Source organism: Corvus moneduloides, chromosome 6 (genome assembly GCF_009650955.1).
Source record: "Corvus moneduloides isolate bCorMon1 chromosome 6, bCorMon1.pri, whole genome shotgun sequence".
NCBI classification, from domain to species: domain Eukaryota; kingdom Metazoa; phylum Chordata; class Aves; order Passeriformes; family Corvidae; genus Corvus; species Corvus moneduloides.
The window spans coordinates 5,248,416-5,269,308 of NC_045481.1; the positions used below are offsets into that span (position 1 = coordinate 5,248,416).

Sequence of the window (20,893 nt, forward strand, 5' to 3'; positions counted from 1 at the left end):
TGAATACTCCAAGCTTGTCCACCTCAGGTGTGCCTTCTTTCCCTGTTCAGGGATGTTTGTTCGAGCTGCAGGTACTCCTGTATTTGCATTTGAGGTTGTTTATAAATAGAATTCTGCTTGCTTTTAATGCTACTCTCTAGAGCCAAGGATCTTTTTGTTCTGGCAAGGAGAAATTAAAAAATCAGCCTTGTAGGGATGAAAGCCAAACCAAAGGGTTTTGGATGAGTAATCTTAGCACACAGTTATTTTTGAGAAAGAACATTTTTAATAGTTGCAGTAATTATTTTAGCTTTTATAGCTCATTCTTTTTAAAGAAAACTTTACATTGATTGAAAAGCTGGGGAACCTGCTGTTTTTCTAGAATGGTTCTCTTTTTAAGGTGACTGATTACCACAAATTCTTTAAGGAATCTTACAGTACCAGATGGAAGTATGGGAGTTTTTTCTTAAGTTTGACTGTAGAAAGTATTGTAGGTATTTGCAAACCAAGACTGGTTTAGAAGGATTTGAACAGATTGAAAATATGACATTGCAAAAGGAGGAAAGGAGCACAATGTGATTAGATATTGGTATTTGGTGCTTAACTTGGAATGCAGCCCTTGAATAAAAAAAGTAAATTTATTTGGCTCCACTCGAGAGAGCAAAGTTATAATGAAATGAAACAGGCTAGAGGTAATGCTTGTAATTCTTTTTTCTGAGTAGGAAAAAGAAGAAAATCATGCAGAAAGAATTGAAAAAAAAACCAGTGCAAAACAAGAAAAAGTACTATTAACTACTTCTCTGTATGCATTTCTGCACCTGGGTTGAGTTCATTTTGTATAATTCAATCATGATTCTCTATCTGGGACTTCAAAGAGTATCATGGGAATGAAAATAAAATGCATATTTAGAGTGCCCAATGAAATTCTGAGCCTGAAATTCAAGGAGAAATTTCAGGTATTTCTGTAAAAGAAGTTTTCAGTGTAGCAGAGTAACTGCCTAAGTTGTATGAGGTATTTAATGTAGCAATGACCTGCTTAACTTCACAAGAACACAAACATTTTGCAAAGCAGCAAGTAATTGAAGATTATTAAGACATTTTACCCAGATAGAGGTGGCTTGAAGCCCCCTGAAGTCCCTGTGGTTGGTGTTTCTATGGCTCTTGGACTTCAGAAATAAATCAAATCCCATCCAGGTATTGTATTTCATTGTCTCACAGGACAGCACATGCGTGTCAGGACAGTCACAAGGTGGATTTTATCCATGCAGGTAAGTCCCAACATTTTCCGGTTAAGTCTCAACTTTGAAATTTTCGTGATTGCACTCATTTATTTCACTGTCTTACAAGAATCAGTTTGAGATTGTGATGGAGCCAAGATCTTTGTCATAAGCAGCTCACAGAGCTGTGTCACCAGTGCTCCGAGGACACCCAGTTGCCCACTTGTACCTCTGAGACAGAACTGGCGAATCCATTTCTTTCTTTGCATATTTGATATTTGTGACTATGTTGTTATGATTTTAGTAAAGATGGTGCTTCTCATCTTTTTAAAGTGCATTTACTGTAAGAATGTGAAAGTTTATTTACATAAGCTGAGAGCTTGAGGGGAGCAAAAAGACCTTTTCAATCTCGAAAGCAAAATTGTATCTCCCTGAGGGACAGCCGGTTCTGAGCTCAGAACATTTCAGCTGCCAAGATCAAAACAAATTCCCTGGGATTCAGAGCATTCCCATTCTGAGATGCACTATTTCAGTTAGTGGCATAATTACGTTGCAGGATCTTTTTAGGGGTTTTCCTTTTGTTTGCCCGGGGATTTGGAGTGGTGAGGCCCTGGCACAGGTTGCCCAGAGAAGCTGTGAGTTCTCCATCCCTGGCAGTGTTCCAGGCCATGTTGGATGGGGCTTGGAGCAACTTGGCCTAGTGGAAGGTGTCCTGAGGAAAATAGCTTGGTTGGGCTTTGTTTTGGGGATTTTATTTTTTTTTTTTTTTTTTGGTAACACTGAACATGGAGACTCCTCTTACTGACTATAAAGAGGCAAAAGAAAAAAAAGGTCTTACAAGTGATCTCATGATGACAGTGAAAAACAGTATTATGGAATTTGTGTTAATCACAGTCTGTTGTACTTAGTAAATGCTGTGCTATGTGTAAACATGAAATGGTCAGAATGTCTATTCTTGCCTTTTTCTCCTCATTATCTTCTTTTCCCTACCTTGCCCTTTCTCTTTTTGTTGCAGATTGTCTCTTCACACCCACTTCCCACCAGTGCCCCCCACTAGAGTTCGTGGGGACTGGTGCAGGACTAGTTTGGAAGGCCCCAGAGTAACATTTGCAGCACCTGTATTCACTGCCCGTGGAACACATTGGCTCAGTTGTTTCGTGAACCTTTTTTTTTTTACAAATTTCATTTGTATTCATTTGAACACAACATCATTTTGCTATTACTGTGTCCTTCCTACCAGTGCTACACAGGTGTTAAATGCTAAATGAGCATACAGGGGGAAAAATCCTGTCCCACAGAGCTAATGCTCTGATTTTCTGGTACCTGTCTCTTGTTCTGTTGGAATAATGACACCACAAACCACTCTCTTATTCATTATTCTTTGTTTTCCCTGCCTGCCATCCCTTATCATACATTTTATGTTATATTTTATGTTATTTTATAGTTATATTTTCATGCTGCCTAAATTTGCTTAAATGTTTAAGGGATGGTCTCCGTCAGATAAAGATACCTGGCCCTTGCTTTAATCATGCAGGAGTCTGACAGAAAAAAAAAAAAGGTTTTCTCTGTAACAGAGTTTCTAAAACAAGAAGCTAAGGCAGAAGGCAAAACCAGCAGGGATCCTGAGAAGTCCTTCAAGCACGGTAATTCAAAGTTTGGGAGAGATCTTGCAAAATGTGTGCTGTATGGCTGGAATAATTGCTGCTACAGAAAGCACAGTTTGTAGATACTGTGGATGGCCATGAGGTGGCACATGCAGCCTTGAAAGAAGCTCTGAAGTACTGCTGAATTCTCTCCCAGTGGCATTTTGGCATATTAGGAAGCGCCACAAAGGGCTTTGGATACTGGGAATAATTCACAGACTGGAGTTTGAAGAGTGAGAAATAACTAGATGTGTCTGATCTTTTCATGACACCAGTTAGTTGTGTGACTCTGTCACTGCAGTGGCTTAGGATTGGTCAGATTTCAACCAAATTAGAAAAAGTAAGGAAGTCTTAAAGGTAATGAAGTATTTATGACACAAATCCAAAGGCTACCTGGCCTCACAGGTTCCACTCCTTATGAAATCACTTGTACTTCGAATTTCACAGGTTTTAAATATTAGCCAGCTACAAATGTCAGATTTCACAGTGGAATGGTGCCTTTTCTTTTTTTGCCAAAGTATATTTTTAAATTAATAAAACAATAAACCCAGAATCATAATATAGATAAAATACTTACTTTCATTAATATGTACTACATATTAGAATATTCATTTGCCAGACCAAGATGCAGCCTGACTGTTATTACATTGACATCACTGCTGTGTTATCCTGTCTGCACCCCCAAGCTAGAATTAGAACCATTAAGTGTCTTTCCTCCCTCACTTAGGGAAAGTGATAATTGCAAAAGTTTCCCTTGGCCACAGTTCTCCAGCTTGTGCAATGAATCCCATTCATCAAGCCAACTACCCAGGAGCTGATTCAGTATTCAGGCCATGGAAATGCCAAGAAAATGATGCGTTTGCTTCTGGCAATGGTGTGCATTTGTATGCACTTGTTAGCATAAAGTTAAGGTTAAATTAACATTTGTATTCTAAACTCATCTTTGACTCTGGGCTGTGTCAGAGTTTTCATTCCTCAGAACATATTCTCTGCTCAGCTGAAGTGCATTTTTTCCAAGACAGTAACAGGCAAGAAGATTCCTCTGTGTCTTCTCCAAAAGGTTTGTGCCTGTTTAGTTGACAGAGTGGATGTGAAAGGGGCCACGAGTCTACACTAAAAGCAGATTCACACCTACTGCTCATACTCTGGGGTTGGGTGAGTGTTGCAAAGGGCAAGATGCAAATATCACAGAGGAAATCTTCACCTTTAAAAAACCACAGGTTTTTAGCAAATAAGAGTGAGAGATAGAGTTATAAGTAACCAGATTAAATCACTGTCATATTTATCCTCTAGTGATAGATTCTGCTTTACCCTGCTTTTTGCAAGAAAGCTGAGTGAACTCCAGTAATTACTTTAACCTGCTCGCTCTGATACACCCTCCAAGCTTTTCAGTGCTAACAGGGAGCAACCTCTCTCTATAAAGGAACTGGGATTGTTTCTGGCTTCTCAAAGGGAGGAACTGAAAGCTAATTTGGAAGGTGATCACACCGGAGTATGGAGTCGTTTTGGACAGTGCAGGAAGAGAAGCACTGCAGGAGAGCTGTCCATGCTCTCAGGATCTAAGCCAGACTTTGACAGGCTGAGATCTTCATGCTGGAATCTGACAGTTGTTTATTCTGCACAGGGTATTAGAGAGCCAAGTTGAACTCCTCTATCAGCCTGTGTGAGACTGTATGGCAAAGAACTCTCATGGTGGAAAGGAATTAAACTGATGGATCTTCATGGAAAAAGATACCTTCGACTCAACATTCTGAAATTACGAGACTTAGTTAAAAAACATCAGTGTATTTACCCTGTTCCATCCACTTTGGAAATGTGGGATAGGGGAATTCACAATTCCTTGGGACAGGGGAATTGTGACTTCAGCCACTGGCATTGTGAGAGGCTTGTGTTTGACCAAGAGCTGGTCCTGCCAGAATACACTGCTGGATTTTAGTGTCTTACACTTGTATTTGGTACACTTTGATTACGAGAAATTAAACCCAGTTTCTAGAAGATCAGTGTTATAGAAAGGTGAGTTCCTGACTTGATTGCTATTCATTTCCTAATCGAACTCCTCTCATCTTACACTCAGTATTACATGTATAATTTAATTAAAAATCACAAAGTTTGGATATTTCAAATGTCTTTTATTTTATATAGCTCAAAAACAGCATCTATGTTCAATATAACTGTGGAAGAAGAAAAGAAAAACACAGAAAGATTTATTCTGTCTTATGATTTGTAACATGATGATGATGTTTTGAACATGGAACTGACAGTAAAGGTCAGGCCTCAGACTGCTGAAATGAAAAAAGCCCACAATTATTTACAGTGTTTAAGGCCAATATTTAGTCAGGTACCAGTGAGATATTTTTGTCAGATTTTCAGTACAGTGAATGTATTACGTAATCATTACTTTGTTATTCAGCTTGGCCCATGACCTAAACCAAACATGAAAGTCAAAAATTAATGTTTCCATTTGGGCTTGATTCTGATGCTACTTACATTTATTTAACATAACTGTGAATTACAATGTGAATTACAATTATTGGGCTGAATCCTAATTTCATTTCCTATTGTGTAAAGGGCATGAAATTTCAAAGAAAAATAGTTTAAAAGGAATGTATCTGAGAATAGGACACAACCTAAACTATCAGCCTGTCCTTTGAATTTTATGAAATACATGACTTCATGTCATTATGCCAGTTGTTCCAGAAAATATTTTCTTTTTTGTGAAATCTGATGTCACCAGAATACAGCCTGGGGAAGAAAAACCCAGAAATTCCAGAGGCAATTTTAAGGAAGAGGAGAAAGAGGTGAATAACAATTCTCTTCCTATTTTACCAAGGTGCCACCTTTCCAGTGATTCTGTGTTTACAGCAAGATAGTAGCAATTCTCCTCCCTCTTTTCCTAAGGATCTGTTGCCTGTCTCTGCTTGGCTCCACTCTTCCCTTGCTGCTCTTTCATAATGGAAGAGTTGTCAGTTCCTTTGTGTCAGCAGCATCTATTCCCTTCTCTCTGACTCCCCATCTTACCCAGCTCACTTTTATTTCAGGGAGAAGTTAGAGAATAAATAGTCTTTGAGTAACTGAAAAAGAGTCACTGTAGCCTTTGTTGAGTTTTCACCATTTCACTCAGTTTGCATTCCCATTTTATAGTCTTTTTATGGTTTAGCAGTAGGACAATATTTTATTTGCACTTAATCAGTTGAAGTTTTCTCATTTTAAAGGTAGTTGTGGAGAGAATTATTAGATAATTTGGCTGCATGTCTGGCAAAATTGTAATTTCTGATCTACTTTTGGCCTGGGTTCTGAGTCTGAGTAGGAACAGCCTGAGCACAGTGCAGGACATCTCTAGACTTAAAAACACCTCTAAAGCTTAATGAGCTATAATGGATTTGCTTCCTTAAATAATATTTATGACCTGGTGATAAATTAAGCTCCAATTCCTTCATAAGGAACATTCAGTAGCACAAATATCCTTGCTTTGTGAGGTGAGCCCACAGGATAGGACTGGGCCAGGATGCAGACGGGAAACAGAACTTGGATTGTGAATGCTGGGTATCAGTAGTAGCCAAAAGCTTTGGTGCCTGTTTATATTACCTTTAATTTGAATCACAGCATCACTGTGGTATCACTTCATCATCCATCTGACCTTCATGATGGTCATTTCATTTTAACAAATAAAGAAATATTCCTGGAGCACACTGGGCCTCCCTCAACAGGCCCAATACCAAACAAGGGGTGTCCTAGGCTCTGGATCCAGCCAAGTCTACTTCAAGATTAAATGTGTCTGATTATTTTAACCAAATATTTTTATGTGAATCACAACCATGTGATCACTTTTGAGGGCATCAGAGGCTTAAACAAAGTGTACCTCTTCAACCTGAGATGGAACAGCTAAAAAAAGCCCAGGGAAGATAAACACATTTTACAAAAACACACTACTAACATAGTCAGTCTTAACATCACACACAACCCATGGCACAAGGCAGGCAGCAGGGTTTCAAATGGTTGTAAAAGATTCAAATCTGGTCCTCCACCTTGTTATTTCTGAGGCTCTTGCAATGTAAGAGACCTTTCGTGGTTGTGTTATGGCATTTTGTTCTCACTGGGCCTTCCCTTCTTTTTGCAGTCCCAGCCTAACAAGTGAATAAAATACAGCATTTTTGCACAGAGACATCTCTGAGGCATAATTCCTTTCTTTTTTTGCTTCCCTTAGGAATTAAACATATTGGTGGCCTGTGCCAGATATCAAAACTAAGCCCTGCTGTTAATTCTGCTGTCTCAGCTGCCCTGAAGAAGGGGTGGGAGCAGAGGCATTCCCAGCCCTGGGAAGAGACAGTCCCAGCCCTGGGAAGGTGTGTGCACACTGTTAGTCCCTGTTCCTGCCTGGATGTGCCCGCAGCAGCACAGCTGTGCTGGCTGCAGCTTTGGTGACAGAGCCAATACTCAGCTCTTTTACTGACTCTCATTCATCCCTGTTGCCCAACCAGCTTCTGGAACAAATGTTTCTCTCTGTGCTTTCTTCCCTTTGAATCAGTGCATTTTAGCATTATTTAAAGGGCTCTGTCAGAATTGGCAGATTTAAACATCAAAAATTTGAGGCATTGAGAGACTCTTTAAAGTTGGGGGTTTTTTTAATGATCACTTAACACTAAATTTAATATTTTGTACTAGTCAAAGTCAGGCCAACAGAGTACCATTTGAACAGAAGAATGCTGAAATTATTTGAACAACAAGCCAACAGAGGAAACAGAACTCCTTTGGGGCACCCAGGAAGCATCCAAAAAGATGCTGCCTTGTCTATTTGTCCTGTCAATTAAGCTCTGGTGAATCTCTTCAATACATGCTAAGATATAAACAAAATAATAAGAGCTACCAGTTCCAGCCTCTGGTTCTTTGTTGTTATTCCTTAGGTATTTATCATAATAAACTTCTAATTTTGCTGTGTTCTTTGCCACCAGCTCCTATGTGTCAACAACCTTGAGTATTATACATCACTAAACCTCATAAGTGACTGGGGAATTGGAACCATATGATCTTTAAGGTCCCTTCCAACCCAAAAAACTCCATGATTCTATGATTGCATTTGGCTTATTTGGTTGTTAAAATATATCTATATTTCATTCACAAAGACTTTTTTGTTCATGATATGAGAGGAGTGTATTTCATGTATTATATTTTGAATTAGTGGGCAGTCCAACATATTCTATATTCATAGGACAGGTTTGTGGTGATGTCTTGAGGCTTCAGTGTCACATGTAAATCTTTTAAGTATTTCTCCTGTGTCCTATGATGCTTTCTTTGGGCATTTGTTGGTAATATTTCTAGATCATAAATGAAATTCCTAGATTATAAAAACAGATACTAATACACCTTATATATTAGTGAGCTTTGTAAGATGAGTGAACTTCTGAGTTAGCCCCTGTGATTCCAGAGCAGTTTACCACCATCAATGTCACAGAAAATGGGGACAATCAAAACCGACCCAAAGGTACCTTGTCCCACTTGTTTTGATCAAAGAACATAAGCAGGGATGACACAGTGGCTCTGCTGGAATCATAGCAAAGCTCTGGCTCTTGTCACTGATGAGGTGCCAGTACACCAAACAAAAAGGAAATGCAAGTCTCTTTCTTGTATTTAAGTTATATTAGCAATTTTTAAGTATTCTATCTTCAAGCCAGCCTCACTTCAGCTGAGTGTCACTGGGCAGTTCAAGGCTCTCACTGACCTGGATCGAGTCCTGATTTCTTCTGAAGAAGTCACAGAAGCATCACGATACATTGCAGGATCAAAGATGAACGAGGGTTAATGTTCTGTTTTGTGGCAACTTATACCAGGTGCTATTGAAAAGGAAATCTTCAGGAAAAGTTCTGCACCTGTTTTTATAAAGAAAATTTCATTTTTCTGGGTTTGTGAATATAGAAGCTTTGTCCTTGCCTCTGGCAGTAGGTCAGAAATTAATTATTAAACACTGATCCTACAAAGATCTTGGCTAGTACCAAAATTTTTATTCTAGTGTGATCTTGGAAACAGTCATGTTCAAATTCTGCTGAAGCCAGAACGCAAGAGTAACTATGTTTGACAAATAGAAACAATGGAGAGGAAAATCAGAGAATCATAGAATATTTTGTGTTGGAAGGAACCCTAAAGATCTTGTTCCAACCCTGCTGCCAAGGGCAGGGACACCTTCCACTAGGCCAGGTTGTTCCAAGCCCCATCCAACCTGGCCTAGAACACTGCCAGGGATGGGGCAGCCACAGCTTCCCTGGGCAACCTGTGCCAGGGCCTGCCCACCCTCACAGTCAAGAGTTTTTCCCTCATTTCTAATCTAAGCCTACTATCTTTCAGTTTAAAGACATTTATCCTCAATATTATTATCACTTCATATTGTTCATAACCTTCTAGAAGTTCCCAAGCTTACTACCATTTGTATAAAATGAACTGAAAGTTCTTCAACTGATTCATTAACATCCCTGCTTGAAAAATATTAGCATGAGTAGTTCCAAGTTTAGATTATTTTTAGTTAGGAATGAAATACAAACTATTTTCTCTTACCCATGCAAATTATAAGGATCTCATGATGGTTCTTCCCAAAGGTGTAGAAAAACATTCATTGGAGCTATCATTCCCTTCTGTGCTCTGATTGACCATTTTTAGATCCTTAGACAGGATCAACCCTAGAGCATTGCTTGAATTTCCTTAGGTCCTGACTGTGATCTCTATTAGCCATCAAATTTTCATCTGTGTTTCTAACAACTGTCTAATTCCCACTGCTATCATTTTTCCTATTTTTTATTCACTTCTGCTGTAATAGAATAAAAGGACCATGGCCTGACCCAGTAGGGCTCATGAATATTTGCTTTAATCTGTAAATTTAGGAGGATGAAGATTTTTTTAATGTAAATGAGTGTGTATTGATGAAGTGTTTAGTGTTTCTGCATCTTTAAACATCTCCTGAACAGCCTTCACATTTTTTTAGATCAAGTTTCTGGGTCACTCTGGTGACATTTTGCTTGTGCCTGCTTTCAGCACATGAAAAGTTTCCTTTTTAGAGCACCAAGACTGTATGATGGATGCTTCTGAGACACACTTGCTTGTTCTTTTAAAGCCAAGATCAAGTGCTTAATCTACTTGCTTCATTTAAGGATTCCAGGAATTCTAAATGCTCTGGAAGTATTTCAAAGGAGAGTGTCAGTGAAGCCTCAAAAATATTGAGCAGTTTTTTAAAGAGCAAGGACGCTGGTGGCAAAGATAATGACAGAATCAGAGTGACTCAGGAGATTGCAGCCAGCTCCTTTGCATTCTTCCCCAATCTGCAGAAATTGGCCCTGAGAATTATTCATTAGAATATTCAGTAGCTATCCTTAGTTTATTTATTCTGCCAATTCTGAAACCAACTTTTTTCTAATGTCACAGAAGTATAATGTTGAAACATTAATTCTCCTGGCAAATTCTATAAACATAAATTCTCTACCACATATATAGCAACACAGCTTTCTAATACTGACCCTAAAAATACCCTGCCCTAAAATTTAGAGGCTTAGGCATATTTCGTGTCTAAAGCCAAACGAGCTTTGCCATGTGCATATTGAACCCTCCACACCAATCCATTTCTTGTGATCAGGCAGGATTAAAATTTCAGAGTTCTACTGAATATCAATACAAAAAGCAGATTTCACAGAGAGAGCCAGTACATCTAATTTCAAACCAGCAAACACTGAGAATAACCACCTGAGCATCACCTCTCACCTTGAAAGACCACCTAAAATTATAAACTAATTAAGTAGTCAGTGATGAGCAGCAGGACTATGGAAAATTGGTTTGGTTTAGGAGACAGCCTTGTCTTTGGGTTACCCAGTGCTTAATCAGGTGTGAATTCTCAGGGTTTCTCAGATTAATCACAACAGGTCTGTCCTGGATCCTCCAGTGCCAGGCATTTTAGCTGAGCCAATATTGCAGCTGTTCCTTCACTGGGATCATCAGTTTATAACTCTAATTCAGCTGCTCATTTTCACAGAATTTGTAGGAAGTCAAGAAATGCTGGTCTGACAAATTGGTCCAAAACTCATCAATAGGTTTAAAAATTAGCAGTAAGGCCAGCAGATAGATATACAGATAGCATAATCCCATTATTATTATAAACATTAGCTTGTTTCCTCAGGAAAGTGACCTAGGAAAAAGCCACAAGACTCAGTGGAGGAAGATCCAAGGTCATCCTAACCTGTTCTGATCCATCAGCTGAAATCATGTTAATCTGCCCAGTATAAAAGGTTAAAAGCTGCTCTGTCAGTTCAATTTTCTATTAGAATATAGAATAGCTAGAGGAAAACACATTTCTGCTGCTAACTGTAACATTTCATTCTGTGTGCATTAGGGGATTCATGTTTAGAAAAATTGCCAGGAAAATTAATGCTTTAGCAAGTGTCATGTATGTTTTGTGACATCAGAGAGAAGGGATTCATAAAGGGTATGATAAATACTTTGGAAAATAATACAGCCAAAAAATGTTCTTTAGTCATCACCAAAGCCAGCCTAATGGTACTGATTATTAAAGTGATTGTCCTGCAGACAACCAAGATATAACGCTGGATTATTTGGGCCCCAACAATACAATCTGAATTTTTTTGATTGCTGACTCTGTGATCTTTCTCTGTTTAAGAGTGATTGCTAACATACAGTAGTATGGGAAAAGGGGAGTCCCAGTCATACAAACTGATTATAGACAGGATCCTCAGCTGCCTTACCTTTGCAGGAAGCTTGAGGCCAGGTGTCCAAAGTCAGATCCTGTCTAAGAAATTCATTTCACAACCAAGATGGCAAAATACACACGTGGTATTGTACTAGTTTGAAAACAAACCAATGGGAGGCACCAAGTCAGAATAACAATCTAATGGAAATTAAAGAAAAGGAAAAAAAAGTAAAAGAAAACACTGGTTCAAACTAACAGAGTCAAGATACAACCTGACACCCTGTTAGGCAGGGTGGTGGTAGCAGTCTGGTAGAATGGTGGCTGCAGTCCTCTGAAGCAGTGAGCCTGTAGTAAAAAGGTCTGCTGTTCCTCAGAAAGTCCAGTGGTGGCTGTGTAGCTCCTGTCCTCTGGAAATCCAGTGGAAGGGTTGTCTCTGGTGTTCAGAGTCCCAGATTATATCCACGATGGGATGCTTGGTTCCTCCCTCTGGGTGGAGCATCTCACAATGGGGTAACAAGTCATGAGGCCAAGTGTTGATGAGGCTCATGAACAGAAGATAGTCTGGAGGGAGTTATCTCTGAGTCATGCAGCAGGACAATGATGGGCCATTAACAGCAAGATAGTCTGGGGGGAGGAGGCAAGGGAACACTGCCCCACCTGATTTCAACAGCTCATGAGGATGGTAATAGAATACACTGCAACCCAGGACTGGTATCAACATTTACCTGTTTCTGCTTATATTTGTCCTTTTTGGCTTAATTCAGAGCTGTGGATGTGGTGTTTGCAGACCAGTTTAGAAATGTCCACAGTGTGAATTTACAGAACCACAATCTCATGTCTTTCTGCGGTTTAATCTTCCTCCCTAGTGCCAAGGGGGATTCATAACACAGTCATCTATTTTTTTTGTAATAATACTAATGATAAACAAATTTCCTTTGATTGAAAATAGTCTTTAATCTCCTTCAATACCCTGTTGTTTGTGGGCCTTGTAACAACAGCAATCACTCATCACCAAGCTGATTGCAACCACTCTTTCCATTTTACGGTACTGTTGCAGTAATCTGACCCAAAATCAGTGAATTGCACCAAACTTTCTTAAACTGGCCAATCATCTCTCTAAAGATCAAATTCCCAAATCAGGAAAGTGTAACTGGCAGTTTTGCTAATGTGTTAGCAGAGGAACACTCTGTTTGATTAACTGTGTTTCCTTTTTACATGGATTATGGCTGAGCTACAGTCAGATTGAATCAATACTGCCTGGACAAAGGCTCCCAAATCACGTAGCAAAGAGGGGGCAGCTGTACTCAGAGGTGGCCTTGTGACTATGGACAGCAAGGACATGCCAAAAGAAGCAAGTGCCATCAGCTTTTAAAAGATACTTTTATCTCTCCTGTACTCCAGGGAGGAGGAAGGAGGTGCCTTCAGTGTCAGCAGCTTTGGATCTCCCTTTTTTTACCTCTTCTGAGCTTGAAGAAACCCATTGGTGGTTTTGTTTGTTTGTTTTGCACACACATGGCATGCAGGACATCACCTTGTTGTCTTTTCTTAGCTAAGTTCTTTGTGAACAACTTGTTAGGCCATTTCTTCATCCAGCCAACTATACCAGGCTGCCATCATCTGTATTTTGGACCCTTCTTTGCCTAGGGGGGCCAGGCAGACATTGAAATTTTTCACCTTTCTACAGAGGATTTCATTCTGAGCAAGGGAACCACCTGCCCCTCTGCTGTTTGATCTGGGAGATTGTGGCCATGTATCTCCAACCAGATTGACCATGGATATTTTGTTTTCCTTCTTAAATTGGTACCGCATCATACAACAAAATTTTAGAAATATATATTCAGTGGTGAGACATATATTGAGGTAGTATTTCAGTCCCTTGAGCCTGACCTGTGAAAATTCAGCTGTCTTACACAGTATAATGTTCTGATGGCAGTCACAACCCCTTGTTAGAATCAATGAGTTCAGTCAGTTCAGATTACTGCACCTTTTATGAGCATAAAGAAGGGGGTTTTTTATATTCATCCCAAGTTCTTCTGCAGCACTGTGTGTAGTCTGAGCAATCCTTCATCCTGCCATTAACCCTCCTTCCCTTTGCTCATTCCATGAGTGAAATTCTTTTCGTCATCCTCTGAAGGAGATGGCCATACTCCCTTCATCTTCTTTTTGCCATCAATGTTAAATCTGCCTGTGTCCTAAAAAGCATTTTCAAATCACCTTTCAGTTTGCATTTCTCATCCATGCACTTTTTCAGGGCTGAAACTTCCGGGACCTGTCAGGGTTCATTTACTCATTTCTGCACGTATAAGGCAACATCCATCATCAAACTCAGCTTCATCAACTCAGACAAGTCTCACAAAGTCACCATGCAGAATTCCCTCCATACTATGAATTCACTCTGTGTATTGGTCAAGTTTTACAGAAGTAAGAGAGGCAGAGCTTCAGAGAACCCTGCAGAACCCAGTGGTTGTGTGCATCCTTCTCAAGTCTTCACCCAGCTCTTCTTGCCTTCATTCTTTTCATATGCTCAGCAGCTGGAGGGTGGGAAAAACATGAATTTGTTTTCAGATTTTCTGGGGAAAAGAGACATTGGCAGAAGCACACATGGATATGGGCTGTCTGGGCATTCATCACAAAATCACAAATTTCTGTACTCATTTTGTGAGTCTGTTCCCTCAGGGGAAATGAACATTCCTTACACAGACTGGCGTTTAAATAATTGTTCAGTAACAATTGTTACTGAAATTGTTCAGCCCTCTTGTTGATGGAAAATATTTTTTTCACTCTAACACCTTCCAACTTCCTCTCCTTTACTTTCTTAAATAATGAGAAAAATGTACCTTTCTTAAATGTCACTGAAACCTGGCTGATGTTCCCAAATTTTTTGTAAGTCAACATAAATATTCCATGATGTTTCTCAGCCAGCCTCTGCAAATGTGATTTACTCAGAGTCACAGCTTTTTAGCTGCTAATTAACAACATTTAAGTCAATACTGACATGGAAATTATTTCATTATTACTGTATGACATGTACAACATTGACATTTTTTTCCCCACAAAGGCAGCACAATAGTATTTAGTAAACACCTACACTTCATTGCAGATTTATTGATGCTTCTACCATCTTCAGTCAGTAACAGTACAGAAATATGTTCAAAATTACTTTTGTTATAGATATACACTCAAATTGTCTCTCCCTCTCCTCTTCCTCTTTTCTGTGTTTGCTCTTTCCATCTTTTTTTTTTATTTCTTACTGTCCATTTCTTTATTTTTCCATTTATTCTATCTGCTTTCAATTTCCCAAGAAGTGGATACTCTCCTCTTAACGACTGTTGTCTTCTTTCTCAATTATGAGGTACTCCAGGGACAAAAAAATGTGTTAAACACTCCCCAGATGCTCTTGACACTTTCTCCAGAAATTGAATTAGCCCTTAATTTTTGCAGCCTTTTTGAGATAAGCCTGTGTAGTGAAGTGTTCACAGTACATATTTGCACATCTTAACACAAATTAACACCGCCTATTAATGTACCCTTTGGATATTGTTTTGAGTGTGATGTATGAATATTATCATCTCATGTCCTCTACCTGCTCAGCAATCACCAATATTTACTGGTTTTGTGGAAATTTGGTTTACCCAAGCCCATTGTTTCATTAGCTGGGTCATAAGGAAGAGGCAAAGGTAAAATGAGAACTTGTTTTCCTTTCTCTTTCTAATTAATCTGTTAGCTCATGCTGCCTAGTTACAGGTCAGACATTGCAGAAAGGAAGCTTTCACGAGCAGATGAGTGGAACAGTGCATATTGATTTATTTTGCCCTACTGTCATTTAACTGTTGTGACAATACACACAGAAGTCACCATATAGTCCCTTCCAACCCAAACTATTCTATGATTCTATAAGTATTTTACTAAATTAAGAAGCAGTTTACAGCTGTTTTCTTTGCATGTCCCCAGACTTCCATGAACAGAGGAGTGGGTTTATTTGTTTGATTTTCATGGTCTAGATGCAGATTTAACCTATGTTCCACAGACTGGGAGTGCATATATGTAATATTTACACCTCCACGTAACAGGTTTGTGTAATTTTTCAACACATCTATTTTATAATATACAGACATAATTCCTAAGAAATCTGTGCCAGTGATTAATCAAATTGCAGTCATCCATATGTACTCTTCATAATTACATATATAAGCAATACCAATCATAACAATTGACCTAAGCCTTGTTTCTCAAGATGCCCAGATTTTATTTAGGAAGATATTTTATTTTAAGTAGACATGGCAGATGAAATCAAACACATTGTCCTCCACTGTCAGTGAAGTGGTCCAAAACAACACACAAGCAATTCAGAAAGCTTATGAGTGGCTTTTGCTTTGGTAGAACTACTGATCATTGCTTGTGTTTTGACAGCCAGCAAATGCAGAAGAAAGGATGGGAGCTGCCTACCAGCCCCTTGAACAAGTAAAATAAATGTCATTCAGATACCAAGGACAATATTCATGCAATCTATAATGGGTGCCTAACACAGTTATCACAGCACTAGAACAGATTTTTTTCCCCCTTCTAGATAGACTTTCTATATAAACCTCAGGGTTTGTAAAGTCAGAAAAAATAAAAGATATAGGTTCATTTTTGAGGTTTCATTTTTGGTCTCTTTTTGTTGTCTCCCTTGTCATTAGAATTATTATAACAATATTATCATAATATTGTTTTAAAATTTCAATTAATAAAGTGTTCTTATCTCAACACACAGGTTTTACCTTTTTTCCCTATTTCTCAGGGGAATGGAGTAGGGAGGTGAGCAGCAGCAGGTGATATTTAGTTTCTGGTTGGGGTTAAACCATGAGTGTCCTGCAACCATATCCACATGGAACAAGAACAGAAGGAGCAGAAGTACCCACACTTGCACAGGGTATCTGTATCTGATATTTTTTTCCTAGAAGTTTCAGAGGAAACTTACTGTCTTGCCTCATAATGTTACTACATAATGCAGTTCAACAGCAATTGTGTGTGAATGTTTGAAACTGTAATTTCAAGGTACAATACTCACCCTTAAATCTTCCCTGTCCATCTTTTCTCATTAACTGGGACTCCAGTTTATCTTCTTGATGACAGTCACCCACATAATTATTTTCAACTTTAATTTGATAACACAAGAACATATTGCCTTGTCTTGAAAGATATTATCTTGTCCCTTTTTTTTTCCACCGGGAGTACTTTAACACAGATAATAGTCTTCATTTATTGCTTTGACACAAGCCTGTTGGTTTGTGTCAGCTCTCAGCAGTCCTCCTCATCAAAGTACTTCTCTCCATTATTGTGGTTCAGTCCTGCCTTTCCCCATCCTTCTTGTTGAGAGTGAGCTTGTGTCCTACCTCATGCCTTGAGATGCAATTGTGTCCCATAAGCTGACCACTGCTACTGGTCATCAACATCCCTTTTTTGCCATATTTCAACCTTTGCTGCTCCTTTTGGTCGGAAGGGGTTGCCTGGACCTTGTTGCTCTCCTCCAGACCTTGCCCTGAAATTCTCACTGATTGTGAACCTCAAAGGAAAGCTTCCCAACAGTTGGGCATCTGCTGTGATCACTGTCACAGTGACCAATTTCATTGCTCATTATCTCCTTGTGCTCACCCGTCTGTCAGTCTGTCTGTACTCATTGGGTGTGCCTCATCTCCTTTTACAGTATAAATTCACTGGAACAGGGATTTTTAGTAGGATTCACTGCTAGGTTTCCTAAACACAAGAATAACAGCAACAGCAGGGAGTCAGAGAGGAGGCCAGCCCAGCACGTGTCTCCTGTGAACAGAAGGGTCATTGTCTCTGTAGCCCCGTTTATCACTAAGACCCTGCTCACTGAAACAGCTCATTGTCCCACAGCAGACCTGTATTTTTTTGTATCACAGCATGAAACTTCTCTGGAGATTTGTTTGATGAACAGAATTCCTTCCTCCCAGCTCAAAAGCCTGCAGTAGTCATTTTAACATTGGTTTACGCAGAAGGATCCACAGAGTAACGAGGAGATCTAGGGTCTGGTGCCCCTTTGTGCTCTGCAAGCCAATTCTCTCCTTTTGTCTCAATTTTGCATTTATGAAGCACAGAAACAGTTCTTTCACACATCTGAAACACAAGTATTAAGGATGATGAGAAGCATCAGTACAATCAGTTTTATTTTCACATCCTCATCAACCTGTTCAGCTTTTCCTCACACCTCTTTGCTTTATTGATGAAGCTGATATATCTGTATCTATAGATATAAATACAAGCTGAAAGAGAGCAGGTTTAGATTGGGTATGAGGAAGGAATTCTTGACTGTGAGAGTGGTGAGGCCCTGGCACAGGGTGCCCAGTGAAGCTGTGGCTGCCCCATCCCTGGCAGTGTTCCAGGCCAGGTTGGATGGGGCTTGGAGGAACCTGGGATAGTGGAAGGCCAACCCCCAGGGCAGGGGGTTGGAACAAGATGGTCTTTAAGGTCGCTTTCAACCCAAACCATTCTTGGCTTCCATGGTTCTATGATAAGAGGCTCTACCAGTGGACACGTACAGCACAAGGATATTCTACTCCAATTATTTCAAGTTTTTTACTGCCAGGCTGCTGTCACCACGCTCAACCACATTAAACCACTGCTGAGCTGCAAATGCTGCTTGATGCACTAAATCCCACTCCTTTGCTTCCCACACCTATGTCTTTATTGCATCCTTGTGTAAATTTCTTGGCATAAATACTTTACTGTATAAATAAAGCCCTTTAGCAGGGTATTACCCTCTAGGTCCTACCAGAACAAATGCTGTGATTTGATACAATTTCACTGCTTTGCCAAACCTCAATCTTCACGTTGACAGTAGGTCACTGCTGAAACCAGGGAGGTTAAAATCCATGTACATGCAGGTTCTGTCTCAGAACTTCATCTGTCGAAAATGTGTTTTAGCACCAACCTCTGTCTGGCTGCATTAACATCTCTCTTTGCAGACTCAGGGCCTTCAGAAGTTAGTGAAACACATTTTCCCACTTGAAGCCACAATGCTTGTATACAGAGTTCAAAGCACTTTTGGAATGAGTCGTTTCACGTGTAAATGTTCTATTTCAAAACTGACCCATGCTTTTATTCATTGGACATCACTTAAATAAAAACATGGCAGAATGAATGAGGAAAGCAATAGAAGCATGTTCAGACTGTATCTTCAGAGAAAGATCTGGTTTATATTCAGGTTCAGTGAAGATGTTATACCTCATTAGCTCCAACAGAACTGAGCCATTTTCTTATTAGATCATCCGAGTGGAACAACACAAAAGATTTTTCAAGTTTGTCAGTTGCATTTTAGTTGTGCTTTTTAAAGTGCTTGTTCGAAAGCAAGAATTGAAACCGTATGGTGCTGCTTAAGCTTAAAAAGTACTTTTGATCTTAAGCTTCAAAAGAGATTTTCCCAGCAGAAAGTAGGCTGGCACTTTATTTAGTACTGGTGTAGGTAGACACCAGAACACTCTGTACATAATAATACTTTCTTGTTTCATGCTATTGATTAAATCTCTTTTAATGTTTTCACTGCTGAATTTGAGATAATTTACGGTTCTTTACTCACAAGAAGTTAATCTTTATTGTTTATATTACTGCAAAACCAAAAATATATTTCTATCATAAAGACTGTGATACAGAATCTTTATTGTTTGGGGGAGTTTTTTCTTTTCTTATGAAACATTTTCCAGTTGCAAATTCACCAGGGGACTCTGGATTTCCTGGAATGCCAACAAACTTTCCAAGACATCATCCTCTCAGAACAACAAATGGCAATCTGAATGAAAACATTTACCACTTATTTGGCTCTGATCTTATACTTGGTCATGAACATCAAGAGCATCTTCTCAATAACTCAAATGAAAGCAAACATAAATAAACAGGATTACAGATTCCTGGACACTTAACACAGTTACACTCCTTCATGTTATACTTCTTCATTACCCATTCCCATCCCTGGAAGTTTTCCAGGCCAGGTTGGACAGGGCTTGGAGCAACCTGGGATAGTGGAAGGTGTCCCTACCATGGCAGAAGGTTGGAATGAGGTAATCTTTAAGGTTCCTTCCAACCCAAACCATTTTAGGATTCTGTAATATTCTGAATACTTAACACAGCTATACTCCTTCCTGCTACGTACTGCATGGTCATATAGAGCATTTTTAACAAGTACAATTTAATCTTTCCTGGGTATTTTGCAAATCTGTAACTTTTACACAACCTTGCCTGAGCTGGAGAATGTGTTTTCTGGTGAAATAGATCTCTTTCTCAGTTCTTCACCCTTGGATGGATCTTCAGATTCAGTCTGAACCACTGACAGAAGAATTAACCTTTCAGTGCTTTCAAAAGCTTTGTGGTTTTTTTGATTTTTTTTTTCCTTTTAATTTATTAACCAATTTCAGACTGTAAATTAAAGTTTTAATGATCTAGGAACTGAAAAGAAATGATATAACATTGTTCTGATGAGGAAAAATTAAGAAGTAAAGAAGAATGAGTGCAGTAGTTGGTGACTGGCAACTGGGGAGGCCATGCAGGGATAATATCCATGTGCACTTTGTGTTACAGATAAGTCTAAGAACCTGGGAATTACAACAAATAACCTATGAAGCATCCATGTGGAAAGAGCTCTTGGGCAAGCCAAAGGAGCAGCAACTAATCTTCTAAACCATTTGGTGCATCACAGTGCTGCAGCTCGAACCAGCCAACTGCACCAGGGCCACACAGAAAATCTGGGCATACAACCTGGTTTCCTTCCACTTTGGGGTTTTTTTGGGATGGGGTGCAGTGAAAACGCTTCTCTTCAAACATTATTTTCCTTCCTCTATTTTCTTTATCTCATTTTCCAGATCCACCAAAAATGTGTTTACTCTCTTTCTTCTGATAAAACTTGCGATACAACTAAGAAAGCATTTAGACAACAATTCAAAGGTTTGCAATTAGAGCAATGACTGTACTATAAAATGGAGCCAGCTGTTGAACTGAAATAAGCTGGCACCTCCCAAATCCAGGCTTAATCCTTTTCAAACCCTAACTCAAGACTTTGCTTTTTTGTTTGTTTGTTTTCTGCTGCATGAAATCTAGTTTTGCTTAGCAATTAAAGGTATTAAGTGTGGAAGCAGAAATGCAAGGGTATGGCTGTTACTGTGGTTAAATACTTATCATTAACATTTTAATATTATAAATATTATAGTAAACAATATAATGAATAATAACTGTGATACAAACAGCAGTATCTTTCTATTACTGACAGCCAGAGGCTGGAACCAGCACGTGATTGAATGTTACACGAACACTTATCATATCAAATGTTTCTCCACAACAGAGGCATGAACAAACCTGGAACTCAGACTTTTACACTTCCACCTTGA

At 39.2% G+C, this 20,893-nt stretch overlaps 1 protein-coding gene across 1 annotated transcript in view; it reads left to right on the top strand.

Annotated features, from left to right (window-relative positions):
• The window catches only part of LRRC9 (leucine rich repeat containing 9), a 52,796-nt gene extending 31,941 nt beyond the window's left edge, over positions 1-20,855 (top strand). Inside the window, 17 exon segments of the mRNA XM_032111623.1 lie at positions 790-858; positions 860-961; positions 2,212-2,296; positions 2,731-2,839; positions 3,567-3,723; positions 4,664-4,774; positions 4,982-5,181; positions 6,128-6,196; positions 6,199-6,248; positions 6,636-6,812; positions 8,505-8,631; positions 12,283-12,389; positions 12,734-12,796; positions 13,793-13,937; positions 19,220-19,393; positions 20,091-20,270; positions 20,848-20,855. Of these exon segments, the coding sequence (XP_031967514.1) occupies positions 790-858; positions 860-961; positions 2,212-2,296; positions 2,731-2,839; positions 3,567-3,723; positions 4,664-4,774; positions 4,982-5,181; positions 6,128-6,196; positions 6,199-6,248; positions 6,636-6,812; positions 8,505-8,631; positions 12,283-12,389; positions 12,734-12,796; positions 13,793-13,937; positions 19,220-19,393; positions 20,091-20,270; positions 20,848-20,855 (1,933 nt within the window).
• Positions 20,856-20,893: the final 38 nt, after the last annotated feature.